At 37.8% G+C, this 14660-nt stretch overlaps 2 protein-coding genes across 3 annotated transcripts; both read right to left on the bottom strand.

The window, feature by feature from the left end:
- Positions 1 to 156: 156 nt before the first annotated feature.
- birc5a (baculoviral IAP repeat containing 5a) lies at positions 157 to 2440 on the bottom strand. The gene is made up of 4 exons (XM_058794028.1): positions 2233 to 2440; positions 2030 to 2139; positions 1733 to 1850; positions 157 to 562 (listed from the first exon to the last, which is right to left on the bottom strand). The coding sequence occupies exons 1-4, from the start codon at positions 2338 to 2340 to the stop codon at positions 470 to 472; spliced, it is 429 nt and encodes a 142-aa protein (XP_058650011.1). The 5' UTR covers positions 2341 to 2440; the 3' UTR covers positions 157 to 469.
- Positions 2441 to 3310: 870 nt separating this feature from the next.
- Positions 3311 to 14654, bottom strand: fscn2b (fascin actin-bundling protein 2b, retinal). Of its 2 annotated transcripts, XM_058793942.1 has the most exons (5): positions 12308 to 14654; positions 5706 to 5862; positions 5356 to 5477; positions 5077 to 5244; positions 3311 to 4237 (listed from the first exon to the last, which is right to left on the bottom strand). In XM_058793942.1, the coding sequence occupies exons 1-5, from the start codon at positions 13125 to 13127 to the stop codon at positions 4032 to 4034; spliced, it is 1473 nt and encodes a 490-aa protein (XP_058649925.1). In that variant the 5' UTR covers positions 13128 to 14654; the 3' UTR covers positions 3311 to 4031. The 2 variants fall into 2 exon arrangements, with proteins under 2 accessions (XP_058649925.1, XP_058649924.1); XM_058793941.1 differs by having other exon boundaries at positions 5077 to 5477.
- Positions 14655 to 14660: the final 6 nt, after the last annotated feature.

Here is a 14660-nt window from a genome sequence, read left to right as displayed (position 1 = left end):
ATGTACCTTTTGAAAAGGTACCGCCCCAGTACCTTTATTTCTGAGAGTGCACCATAAAAGCAATTTAGACAATGTAATATTTTAGAGCTAAGCTGCCATTACCCATTGCCTTCTCCAGACCTGAAAATTCTGATATTTCCAGGTTTTCCCATTCCCAAGAAAACTCTTGTTACAGGTAGGCTACAAGATTTTTTATTTCAGTTTTTATACTTAACAGACAAACAAACAAAAAGACTTTAAGAACAAGAGATAAGACTGAAAAAATGTCCCTTAAACATTTTACAGGTGCCATGGGAGAGTCTTTTTATTAAGATCATTTTAAAATAAATACTATAAAAGGAGGAATGTGTATATGGACAATTTCAACAGGTAACATTTATAAAACATACAGCGTTTCATGACGTACAAAAGAAAGAAAAGTAGAAAGTGAGGTCCACAAAAAAATTAGACCACAGCAAAATGAAACTCTTTACTCCTCCCCCATCGCAGTCTGGATGATCTGGGCCCTCTTGACCTTCACCACCTCTTCAAATTTATCAATCGCCTGTTTACATGATTTTTTCTGAAAGATTAAAAAACATGTTACTTCATTCATACCCTTAGCATGTAAATGACAATCAAGTAAACATACTAATATTTAGCTATGGAAATTTTGAAGAAGCAGTTCTGTTGCAAATTTTTTTTACTTGAGACTCCAAATAAGATGCATTTTATCAACAAAGAAAATATAAGTCAAATACAACTATCTATGTTACTCATTCAATTACTATTGGGGAAAATTAGGATAAATGTTGAGTGGCATTTAAAACAATGTCTAAAAGTTGTTTACATAATAATCAAGGAAATCCCTAGAAATAAAACATTTTAAAGTATAATAAATTAAATGTCCCGTAAGAGGGGTAAGTTTATAAAACTAAGGCATAGAAAAATTATATATATAAAATCTTGTCACCTTATAGACTTGATTCCTTGCCCATGTCACTTTTGGCTTGCTGAGTTGTGGTTTTAAGATAAATTAATATTCATTGATTTAACTGCACCGACATTACCTGATGATAATGAAATTTGAACTGAATTAAGCTGGATAATTACACTAATTTCAAAATATTGAACTGAATCAACATTGAACATTGAGATGAATGACAATTATTGCCTTACAAATGACACCATTGGTCTGTAAAGGTGCTTATAGCTGAATTTAACTTGTTTCAATTGATGAATTTTGCAAAACTGACACAGGGTTATCTTAGTATAATTTAGATATTATTGTAGTTTTTATTGATATTTTGAATTAGTTTTTATTTTATATTTTCTGTTTTAGCAATTTTGTTGTGTGATTATCATTTTCTTATTTAGTTTAGATATATTAAATGTTATTTATTTTAGTACATCAAGATAAACTAAGTGAAAATGAGAAATGTTGCCTTGACAACTTTTATTTCAGTTAAAATTTATAATAAATAAAAGTTGCGAAGGCAACATTTCTCATTTTCATATGACACATATCGAACTGAAACATTAAACTAATTTGAGATGAATAATGACACTATTATTTTTTTGTAGAGCTGCTTTTCAGCTAAAAAATTAATTTGTTTCATAATTGGTGAAGTTTAGAAGATGAACTTTTATGTTCCAGCTTAGTAATATGAAGCTGCTTTGAAACTGAATGTATTGTATAAAGCTTTATATAAATTAAAGTAACTACATTATCTGTCAGTGAGCTCATACTTACGATGATAAACTTCTGTCTCTCTTTCTGAAGTTTCAGAAACTCCTCCACTGTCAGACTATCCACAGTCTTCTTCAGCAAGATAAAATCACAGGTTGGAGAATGTGTCTTATGCTCTTTCCTGATCATGCAAGAAAACCACAGCGCATCAGGAACAATACATAACAAGAGAACTGATGACATTTAATAAATCAAATAACCCTGACTTTAAATCCGAGTTTTATTTCATTAAGTTACATAGACAAAGCCTCTCTCAGCTCTCTAATGCAATAGTGGAAAGTTTAACAGACACGGACTCACTCAGGGTCATCCTCAGGTTCCCATCCTTCCAGCTCTTTCAGACAGAAGAAACACTGCGCTGTATCTGGACTATTCTCCCACGGGGTGTGAATAAATCCAGCTTTGGCCATCTATAGAACAGCAGTATAAAAGATGAAAACACTGCATTTCAGCACCTACAAAACCATTTTTTTCCATCTTGACGGATCAAAGGGTTTACTCACGTTTTCTGGAGTGCAAATGCAGCCCTCTTCAAACGGCCAACCAACGAATGTTTGAAGTCTGTTCTCATAAAAGAACATTTTAGTCTGGTCGTCACTACTAAGAGCCATTTTCTGGAATATGGAGAGTAAAATAATAAGATAAAGGACGCAGACACACGCTTGGCTTGCTTGTTGTTGTCTGTTCTTCCGGTTAAAGTTTAAATTTTTGAGCGCGAGTTTTGATTGGCTACAGCTTCCACGCATGCGCAGATCGAGAATATCCTGCATAACTGCATATGAATTATTATATGTAACATTATAATGTTATTAATAATATAATAATATTCATAATAAAGTAACTTTCATTTTATGGAACTCGTAATTTACTCTTTTTTTTTTTCTTTTTTGCACAGAGATTGCACCGTGGTTTATTAGAGCTCTTTGGTGAAATGGCCAGTATGTTTTTGTGTCTTGCTCATAAGTGTTAAACGTTTATAAGACACATGAGACCTTTTCATGTTTTTCAACAACTGTTCACAATACTGAATGGAATTTCAGTAGGATTCGGTTGTATCTTTACCAAAAGCATAGTTACATAGTTACTTTACAAAAGCATAGTTAAAAGCATACAACTTGACTTGACTTGACTTAGAGAACAGTGCACTGTTGCAAACTTTGGGAATCCTAAACGAGCTAAATGGAGGACATGTCAGTTACTTTATTTCAATGGAAACTGGTTACTATATTCTCTGTAAGGCTGCTGTTCTGAAACTGGTTAACAATAGCATTCAATAATTATTGGGTTTCAAATAGTTATCTTATTGACTGTAGCTACCAGCAGTTTATTTCTATAGCAAGACATGCAAGTCTTTACAAACAATACTGGTTCTCTCTGTCGGTAGTAATGCGTACTGTGTAAAGCATACAGCAAATACTGCTTGCCTAGGACTCAGTTCTGATGCCTCGGCAGCCAATTAAATTTAGAACAGAACCAATCCATTTGTTTCACCTAAAACCAGGTTACAGTAAATGAGATTCATTCCTCCAGAATTAAGAGACAGGATTTTATTGTAATAACTGTAAAACCTTTCCAGGTGGTCTTAAGAAAGTGAAAGCAAATAAATCACAATAGGGAATAAAATTAATTTAATCCTGGTACCTTTCATTTTGGTGAGACAGAGTAATTAGTGTGTATCCTGTTCTATTCTTGGTTGCTTGGCTTCCCTGTCAGTTGCTAGTTAGCTTAAAGACACAACAAGAAGAGTTAATTTACCAGGCCTAAATATATTTAAATGCCACGTTTGTCCATGTATTACAAACACAGCAGTCTGTAACCCCAGAGAATAAAACAAGCTTCACTGGAACTGACAAACATTGACATGATAATAAATAATAGCATGAAAGACAAGACAATAATGGGTCATTAAAGTAAAAAAAAAGAAGTAATAAACAAAAACAACAGTAATAAATTATAATTTGTCAATTTGAAAATGAACAGAGATGTTAAAAGTGATTCACACAGTAATAGCATGCTTTGCAAGTTTTATGTTAGATCATTACCTCAAAAGTGAGCTGGTATGATAAAGGTTCTTGTCATGTTTGTATTCTGTTTATACAGGCTCATTTTGTATAGGACTATAAACCAGAAATGGTAAATAATACATGCGTAATGCTGAATACTGACTCTACATAAAATGCTGACTGATGGGAAAACAGCTGTCCAAATATTAAACCTTAATTGTACCAATTTGTTTTCTCACATCTGTAAATCCAAGAGTTTAACACAGGTGAGTGACAGTTCCTTAAATGTCCACATGGTGTCAGTATTCCCAGAGGGACGAGCTGTCTGCATTCTCTCCATCGCCTTTGAGATTGCCTCCTTGGTCTCCACGCAGATATTTGCCATTTTTGCCCCTTATAGCTATCCGTCCATGCTCTAAGAACTCAAAGCAGAAATCTTCAGGTGTGTCTCCATCAGTGCACACCAAGCCACTGTTGGACACGTACCAGAATTTTCCACCAGCACCTATTGGAATTCAATACATAAATTCAGCTTCATAACATAAATGACTTGAACCCTGGTTAATTTCATTAGCACAAGAAAAAATGACAAAGTGCTAAAAATTCTATTTAAACATTTTTTGCATATTTAAAATGTTGAATGTTGAAATTCACTTTTTTGTCACCTAACATTTAGTATATTTCATAATATTGTATTATTCTTTTATGGTTATAAGAAAATACTGTATGTAGATAAATCAGTTACCATGAAAATAATTTCCACCTGGTAAATTAATTAAATATATTTGGACATTTCTGACACAGATTACGTTTAATAATAACTTAATCGAGTCATATTCAGTTTCACAAGAAGTTACTGTATAGCTACTAATAACATTGACTGAAAAAATCTCTATATACCTATTTTTCCATCATCTAACATTTGGTGTATATCATAATGTATTGTTTTATTGTCATAAAATTACATTTAATAATGACTTAATCGAGTCAGATTCTAGAAGTTCATAAAGGGTGTAAAACTGTAACAATACCTAAAAAAAGTTCTATGTTTCTCTTATTTTTATTATTTAACATTTGGTATGCATCATAATGTTCATAATGTATCATAATTTATTCTAGTTTTATGGTTAAAAGATAATACTGTACACCCTCTTACAGGTAACTAGTTCCCTTGAAAATCAGTTTCACCAGATTAATTTTTTTGACACTTCTGACAACTAATTACAACATAAATCAATTCCAGGGAATAAAAGCTGTTATTTGCTTTCCAGAAACCTGCTTTCGGGTTTATTACAGGACATACAGAATAAAAATGATGGACAATGTGGTCAGATTAAAACTCACCTTTAATGTGGTATGTGCCGTCATTGAACTGCAGTGTAAATATGTCATAAACTGAACGATTGGCATCCAGCGTATTAGAGTTCTTGTGGTGGCAAACATAACCATTCTCTCCCCTCAGGATCAGAATGGGCCTATTGATCAGCTTCAAAATCAACTGCTCGTCCTCACCTGAAGGAAAAAACAGGGCGACATACTGTATTCTTGTACATTTCTCAAATAACATTAGATTTGATTTAGATGTTTTGATTTTGTTTGTGGGTAGTATCAGTATGAACTCACCCACAGAGTCACTGACAGCAGCAAGCTGGCCATTTTTCTTGGTGCATACGTATTTTCCATTGCTGGCTCGCAGTGCCACCCGTCGACCGAGCCACACTATGTCAAACATGGTGTTGGCACCGCTGCACACAGTGGAAGATTGTATATATAAGTGTTAATAAAACATGTACACCCACAGAGAACAGGAGTAAATTAAATGGCTTTACAATTTCTGTTATATTACTGCTGTGTTACAGATGTTGTGGATGCATTTAATCACAGTTACATAATAGTAATGTTGCTTGCCTTCATGTCATATCTCATATAAGTGGAAAAGAATAGAAAATTTTGAAAGTAAAGCTAAATCTTACACTTCTGTGGCTGTTGACTGGATGCCTCCATGAGTGACAAGCGTCCAGTAATTCCCTTCATTAGTTCTGAATTTGCACTTTCTTGTGTCTTTATCAATTTCCATTTGAAATGTCTCCATGTCTGTCTCATCATCCTGATTGGCTGAGACACTCACTCCTGTTGAAACACAGAGAAACAGAACATAAGACAAAACTGTTATTCATTGCTTTTCATTTAAAACAGGCATATATGGGAGAGCAGGGCATTTTGGCTTATTTATTTAAATAATGTTCAGAATAAAGCTTTGGAATTGTGCCTCAAACATATTATTAACAGTCTTATTTGATATTTTATAAGTTAAAACATATTTCTCAACCTTCAATTCATATATTTTATGTGAACTTACACTACAGTTCAGAGGTTTGGAGTCAGTAAGAATTTTTAATGATTTTTAATGATTTGAAAGAAGTTATGCTCACTGATGCTACATGTTTTCTATTTGAATATATTTTAAAGCTGAATTTTCATCAACCATTACTCCAGTCTTCAGTGTCACATTCAAAAACCATGCTGGAAAAAAACCATATATCTAATGATTTCAATGCTGAAAACAATTTTTAAGTTGACTGTTAGAACAATATGTAACATGCTTTTCCGAGGACGTTTCAAATACATCTGCTTAAACAAGATAGCGTGTGTTTGTTCTGAACTTTCCCCTAGTTTGGAATCCTGAAGGGAGAAAAAGCACCAGCATGATTAACTTCACTGCCACGCACAACAGGCATCAACCTGACTCTGAGCCCTATTCTGGCGCAACGTCTACAGCGGACCATGTTTATTTAAGACTCACATCTATAGTTAATGGAGCCCAAACATGTCACTCTGCTGTCTATAAACATCCTTTATTTCAATGCAAGATCACTGATGTTTTGAAATGAGAAGGTTTACTCATTCAGTCACGATGACAGATTCATTCCGAGTCACTGTATTATTTGTAACGTTAACATTTACACAACAAGACCACTGGCTGTGGTCTGAAACATTATTTATATCCAAGCCATTCATCTTGATTAAGCTATTGGGTTGTTTAACAGATGTAGACTTTGTGTGTTTCTATATAAAAAAAAAACCTTGTGTATTTTTGTCTATGTATCTAAAGTACATTTATGCATTCTTATTCGCAAACAACACATTACCATTCAGTGCAGTAGGACAAAACCGCTTGTGATTGTATCTTTCCCATTGCACCGATAAAACCTTGGCATAGAAACCGCGACCTTGGCAGGGTCAGAGGCCTCGCTGCACCCCGCTGGGTTTCTATGCCAATTAGTTCTGGGACTTTGTCATGGCATTCATTAGTCCAGAATTTAAGACGTAGCTGTGTTCAAGAAACATCTTCAAAACAGGACACAAATGAACCAAGAGAGTGCTTTACTTGCAAGTGGCAATCGCAAGTACGGTCAATCAATTCACAATTTTGTTTAGGTTAAGAGACTGTTAAATAGTTCAAGTTTGAGGTTAGTTCAAATGTTATTTGCTATTTATTAAAAGTATTATTTGAAATGAAACATGTATATGCACTACTATTCAAATAAAGTCTCCTATAAAACGTAAAAACAGTACTATTCTCAAATATTATTACAATTTTCTATTTGAATATACTTTAAAATGTAATTTATTCCTGTGATGTAAAGCTTAATTTTCAGCCTCCATTACTCCAGTCTTCAGTGTCACATGATCCTTCAGAAATCATTCTAATATGATGATTTGGTGCACAAGAAACATCTTATACTTATCATTATCAATGTTTAAACAACTTTTGCTCGATGTTTGTTTTGTGATACACTACCATTCAAAATTTTGAGGCAAGTAAGAGTTTTAAAAAAAGAAGAAATTCTTACTTTTGTTCACCAAGGACGCATTGAACTGATCAAAAATGGCAGTAAAACATTTATAATGTTACAAAAGATTATTTTTTAAATAAATGCTGTTATTTTGAACTTTCTGTTTATCAAAGAATCCTGAAAAATGTGTCATGGTTTCCACAAAATTATTAAGCAGCAAAAACTGTTTATAACCAATATAATATATTGGTTTAATGTGGTACAATTTAATATTCTGGTTTAATTTCACAATATTACTTTTTAACTGTATTTTTGATCAAATAAATGTAGCCTTGGCGAGCATAAAAGACTTCTCTCAAAAACATTTAAAAACCTTATTTAAAACTTTTGGTAGTGCAAGTAATTTAAAATCATAAGGCATATTTAAAAATATCTAAATTAATTATCATAAAATTGGTAAATAAATCAATAAAACTATTGTATATTATTTGAACTTCTTCAAAGATGGCAGCCAACCAACTTTAAGAGGTCTTCAAACGCTTTTCAAGATAAGAACTTTTGTCTGGTAGGGCAAATAAATGATTGAACTGCATAATCAAACAAAACCGACAGCATCGTGCAAGACAGATTGTCGTGGCTAAGGCTCAAAGTGGATGTATCCGAAAATATCCCTTGATCATTTTCTTAAGCCTTTAACAGGCCAGATCCTGCACCTTACCCCCTCCTCCCTCCACCCTGTCATCCTTCCTGCCCCTCCCCTTCTAATGCTGTAACCTCTCCTAATTCTCAGCATGCAAAGAGACACAAAGTTGCACCGTAGGGCCCAGTAAGCAGCTTTTTGGAGTAGCGTATGTACAATCCTCCATCTCCGAGGAAAACCAGTCGGGAGGCTGAAGTAATACCATTGCTTCAACGGAACTCTGCAGGGTGCCTGAGACATGCTGGGAAAGAAACCAGGCCTATCAGCAGAATCTGCTGCCATCGATCACTCCACCGTGGAATGTTTTTTTTTTGTTGTTGCTAGGATTTAGGTTATCTGTGAGCTTGTGTTTCTCCCTCTGCCTATCATTTTCTCTCACACTGCATGGACTACTTTTACAAATTATCTTGGCCCATCAATAGACACTACCTGGTCTTACTTTGGAATTGGGCTCTATAATCCGATTCCTAATGGATTTAAGTGATAGAAACATGTGGTTTGCAGGATTAAGACAACACAGTGTTAGTGCATTGTTTTTGATGGAACCACAACTACCAGCCAAAGTCGCCAAAAACAAAGTCTCGTTTCTAATCAAGACAAAATCAGGGATAACGAAAAAGAAACAGCTTCAGATGTTTCTCTTTCTCAGATCAGACATCACTCTGCTGCAGCGGTTTTCATTTCTGCGGCCCGTTACACTTTATTTTCCAATTTCACGTCTGACTCTGCTTTAGTTTTGCACCAAAAATAGAAGAAGAGAGGCCAGCTGGGGCAGGACACTCTATCTCCTCTGTTGATCATTCCTCATCCACGGCATTGTGATTACTGAGCTCAATCCTGAACTCCTGCGAATGACCTCACTCCCATCACAGAATGCTCCCTCTCAATTTACCAACCCATTTCTGTGGTATGGTAACAGTACCCAGAGACAGAGACAGTGGAGACAGTGAGAGGGCCTTCTCAAAACTGGGGCAAGTACATTGCTGCATGCGTACCAGGTCAAATACCTATTGGAGAACACAAGAGAACACTACAAAAGGTGACTACAGTATGCATAGGTTTTGGTTTAACATGCATGTATACACTGGGGTTCAAAAGTCTGAGGCTACATTGGAAATCTGGAAAAGTAAATACATTAAAAACATCTGGAGTGCATGCATTCACTCATGTTGATAATACAATTTGTCATAAAAAATTTTTTTTTAAAAAAAGATTAAATTGTAAAAATGCAAAATATAAGCATTTCCACTAGTGGTCCCAAACATTTGGATCCCATTCTATGTTCTGTTGACTTAGAAGTATTCGGCCCAAAACTAAAGCTGTGATCTCCAAATGTGCCAAGACAGTCTGAGATTAATTTTTAATGGTAAAGTGATGCCACAATCCACTGTCTCACATTTTGTTAGCTTCTTTTCTTTTCTTTCCTTTCCTTTCCTTTCTCTATATCTCATCCTTTGTGCTCATCTCTTTTTCACCTTCCAGGCCGGATTAGAATGCTCCAGGGAACACTGTGGAGGTGATGAAGAACATGGTAACAGATCCACCCGTCTGAGTGCATGCCATCTTTCCGACTCAAGAATGTGTGCCACACAACATGCACCATAGCTGCTGCAAAAAAGTACACCACAACAAAAGCAAGCGAATAAACATTCATATCTCAGCCAATAATAGCGATATTTCTGAAAAACGACCATGCAATGTTACTACACATTATTGATTAAAAGATCATCTGTGAATTTGTGTTGCATCCCAGGGCGAGAGGCCTGGGGTTTAATGAACGTCAGACCTGCAGAGCTGATTGGCAGTCCTGTCTGAAGGCATCTCTGGTTCCCTTCATCATGTAGAGACTCTCTAAAAGAAATGAACTGCTTCATCCATTAGCAAAATTACTTTACCTAATTGCTTTTTGCACAGAATGAATGTGCAATAGATGGGGAGAGATGCTTCTCGTTCATTAAGAACAAATGTTCCATCTGGCCTGTGTCATTTTCCCTGTCTTTTTTCACCCATAATGAAATGCCTGGATTTTTTTTGGTAATATGTTGATACTTGATATTTCCTAATGTTGAATCGACACTGAACCATTTGAAGCAAAAGAAACACACCATGTAGGATTCATAATGTGTGACTCAAATATCTCACATCTTAATTTTGATTACAATCCAGAGCTTTTGACTATGGCTTCAGCTGCTAACATTGAAGGCCTCACAATTTATTGGAGGATTTGTATAATAGCTGCCCTGCAACCTACTTAGCTGGTAAAATTAATTCAAATTCTTTGTGCTGGTGCACATGCTTTTCTACCACAAACTAACTTTTTGAATGACATTAAATGACTCTATCCCATGAGTAAACTAAACTGACAATACAACATCATGTCCTCCTCAGAGGAACTGCTGCTAAAGTCTGATTTACGATATTTTAACAGTAACAATGACAAAAAAAGCCATACCGTCCACCTGTCCACACCCATAATGCATTATGTCTCTATTCATTGTGATTTTGTGCCTGATCTTTCTTCTTCCTCCTGTCTGTCTTGTTCTCTTTTCTGCTGTATACTTTCACACTTTCCATTGTCTCTTTTCCCCCTATTGGTTTTTTTTGCCTGTCGGGCCAAAACCCAACTGCTCCCGAAGGACTCTCTGATTTGCGTCCCCATTGTAGCCCAGCGCATTGCATGGTCCCCAGATAAAGAAATGCGGCGGAAGGCTTGTGTTTCTGAAAGCAGACTCCACCATCATTGAAATGCCCCTGTCCACTCAATTATTTATCTCACCTTGCCACTAGTGTGTGCATGCATGTGGACATGTGCATGTGAGTATATCAGAGCATATTCTTCCTATTTTGTTATATAAAAATACTAACTTCAAGTGCATCACTCTGTGAAAAATTCTGTGCAAACACATGCAAATCTGTGAGAATGAAAACGAGCGTAAGACTGAGAGAGAGAGAGAGATGGATGAGTGTACTGGAGAGGACAGGATCTGTTACTGACCCAGCTTCCTATGGTGGATATTCAAACCATTCAGTTTCTCCATTAATTTATCTATTGCAGGTGGCTCAAAATGCTTACCAAGAGCTCTGCACTGGAGATAATGGATAATGTTACAGCATGCAAGATTTACATTATAGAACTTAGTAGCTCAGTCAAGACAGGAAGCTACGATTATGCAGTGTGTTTGTTAGCAGAGCACATAGCCAGCGAATAAAAATCGTCCACGTCTGGCAGATTAATATTGGCCTACTCAGCTGAAAAGACAGCTGCCGTATATTATTTCTATGAGGTCACGATCATGGGCGTGACTCAGTGTTCACCTGCTCTCCAGGCTAGTTTTCATAGATTTGACTATGTATGCATAGTTTGCAATGCAGCTGCAATTTTGCATGAAGGGTATTTTCATGCACTGGTGTGCTTGCACATAATATCACTAATGAGGACCGAAACGGACAGCAAAACAGTGCAAATTATTCTCAGACTACTAAAATCATATTGTTTAGCATATTATTCAGTCTGAAAATTCCATTTTTCACAGAATCTTTCCATTACAATCAACATTTACATGCTTTAACTCCATACTCTAGATTTCTATATCTGGTTACCCAACAGGTATTAGAGGTACTTAATAGATGTAATGAGGACTCACATCTGTTACACAAGACGCCACAGGAGTGCTAAGGGACAGGGACAAACCTTATTTTGAGAGTTCCCTTGAATCTTCTTTGAAGGGATAGTTCAGTCAAAAAATGAAAATTCTGCCATCATTTACTCACTCTCATGAACCTGTATGACTTGCTTTCTTCTGTGGAACGTAAAAGACAATATTTTGAAGAACGTTTCAACTGTTTTTGTCCATACAACAAAACTCAATATTGTCCAAAACAACATTAGACCCTGCGTCTTTCATTGTACAGACAAAAAAGACTTAGCCACACAGGTTTGGAAACGACAGGTGAGTAAATAGAGACAGAAGTTAATTTTAAAGATTGTATCGACTCAATTCTACAGCTAAAATGAGGCTAGTCGCTGAAGCATGTGGACCTCCTGAACGTCAAAAGAAATTCAAGTAGCACCACTTACCTTGTCGGATGGAAACAAATCTGTTATTGGCAGCCTGAAACACCACTTGCGGATGGCTTTCCTCAAGATCAAACAGCTCGTCTTTGCCGGGTTTGGAGCAGCGTCCAGAGCGCAGAGTTCCAGTGGGCCCCATGGGGGTCAAGTACTTCCCCTCACAGTCCTTGAAGGCCAACTTGCCTGATTTCAGTTCCAAAGTGTAGCCTGTCCCACGGCCATTTTCAGAGGATAGTTTCCCATCATTGCTCAGAAAGCGGCTGTCACTGGTCTTAAGACAATATTTGCCATCCATGTACACAAGAGTTAGAAGAGCATCCACACCCCAAGGGATGTTACTGTCCACAGCAATCTCTCCCTCTGGAGATGCTAGATGGGCGTAGCGTTTGCGGGACACACTGAGTAGATTGGCCTGTGGGTGCAGGGCCAGGTGCATGGCCCATAGTTCTGCCTCGCCAATGGTCTGAGCAAAGCAGGATAAATAGTCCTCTGAACCTCCGAAGAAGCGCAGATATGGCTCGGACTGCAGGGCCCAGCGCCCGTCTGACTGTGCTACAATCAGAAAGCGGCAGTCGTTCTCTTTGGTTTCAGCTTCACAGCTTACCTTGCCATCTTTGTCGGAAGCCAGGTAGCGCCCCAGGTGACTGCGCAGGTAGACCACCTGACCGTCCTGCTCATCCTGCTCCAGAGTCCAGATCTGCTTCTTCTTTAGACTCGGAGCTGAAGCGTTCACCTTGAAGCCAAAGGCCTCCGCTGTTAGATAGCGATTCTCATAATTAATAAGCCCGAATTGTAGCTTGAGGGCTTTACTGCCATTGGAGGGCATCCTGGCTTATAACCCAGATGGAAGCCAGAGAGTATTGAAAGTCCAGAGAAGAAGCTGAAGAGCCTGCAGACTTACAATGTTAGCTCCCCTACTTGTCCTGATTAATTTGCTTCCTATTGGAGAAGAGTAAAGTGAAGTCCACTTAGTGTAGCGAACTCTTTTCAGATACAGGCCTTAACTTTCTTTAGTAGACTGCTCCTAAATTCCTCTTTTGGTTTTGTTCTTGGTCCTTGGCCTCTCCGCTCAATAAAAACGGCGTCTTGCTCCCCGGAGAGCTTGCAGAGGCTCTGGAGATTTTTTCCCCTGTGTTTCCTAATCAGATCAGATTATAATCAGGAGGACTCAACACTTCAATCCAGAGAGCCGCTGACGTCACCCTGATCCCAACGGTTCCTTTTCCTCTGTGCCTCTTTCACTCTCTTCCCCGTCTCATTCCCTTTCCTTCTCAATTTACCTGCGTTTTTCTGTCCTCTCCAGTGGCTGCCTTTGGGACTGCTGATCTCTTAAAGAGATGCTCCAGACTGAGTCGCACTGTTTTACTTCTACTTCTCGATGCTTTACTTGTCTCAATCCATCGGGTTTACATCTCATTAGTTTGTCACCTCCTTGTCCTCTTCTAAGTCACTTTACTTGAGTCACATCCTCAGAACTTGTGCGTCCCTTAAACAGACAAATCGTTCTCCTCCGAGACTTCGAGAAATTGCAGCATTTCACTGTGCAAGGTGCCCACTATTTGCCAGGCCAGCTTGTGCCAGGTCAACAAACGCCACCTGAAGTACAGTGCAGCTTTTCAGGTATACTTCAACACCTTTTCTACCTCCCTTTCACCTGTTGTCCTATCCTCTTATCTTTCTTTTTCTACGTCCTTTCTCCTGTCTCGCTATATTGGACGTATTCTTACACTAGAGACCCTTTATGGAGGCCCAGTAATCCACCCGTTCTATAGTGCTCCTGCTTTTGTCCTCCTCCCCAGTTTCTAACTCTTTGCTGATGGCGCTTTGACACAAAGCTGGGTAACCAGAGCCCTCCCCCAGCACCCGTGGTAGTGGCCTGAGAGGGGGATCGGCTTTCCAGTGTACACTCAGGATACAGTTACACGACTTCTCTGATTCCGAGCTCGGTGGGTCATCTTTATTACGGCGATGTGTGCATGGGTGTGAGAGTGTACTTGGAGGTAACAAACAGATGCTTATTCAAAGATGCCTGACATGTAGCCATTGAAGACCAATTTACTGTGACTGAACACATCTCTCTAGCTCATTTCCAGTCACATAAGTTGTTTGCTTAGCATTTCACTGGCCGTGTAGCCTCATGTTTGCATAATGCTACACATATTGTCGATCCATTTCAAATCCCAAGCATGTTTGTTCGAAAAACAGTCTCCTCCACAGGCCCCTAATCTGCCTTTCAATGATCCAACTCTTTTATTAGACCAATCTAATCCACAGCAGCCCCAAACCCCTCCTCCTCTCCTTGGGCGCGTCTTGGACACAGAACCTTCCATCTGTCGGGGACTGACTGTGTATGGGACGG

Source organism: Onychostoma macrolepis, chromosome 12, assembly GCF_012432095.1.
Source record: "Onychostoma macrolepis isolate SWU-2019 chromosome 12, ASM1243209v1, whole genome shotgun sequence".
Classification (NCBI taxonomy): Eukaryota; Metazoa; Chordata; class Actinopteri; order Cypriniformes; family Cyprinidae; genus Onychostoma; species Onychostoma macrolepis.
Note: the sequence above shows the minus strand (reverse complement) of the source record. Positions and strands in the feature narration are given on the sequence as shown.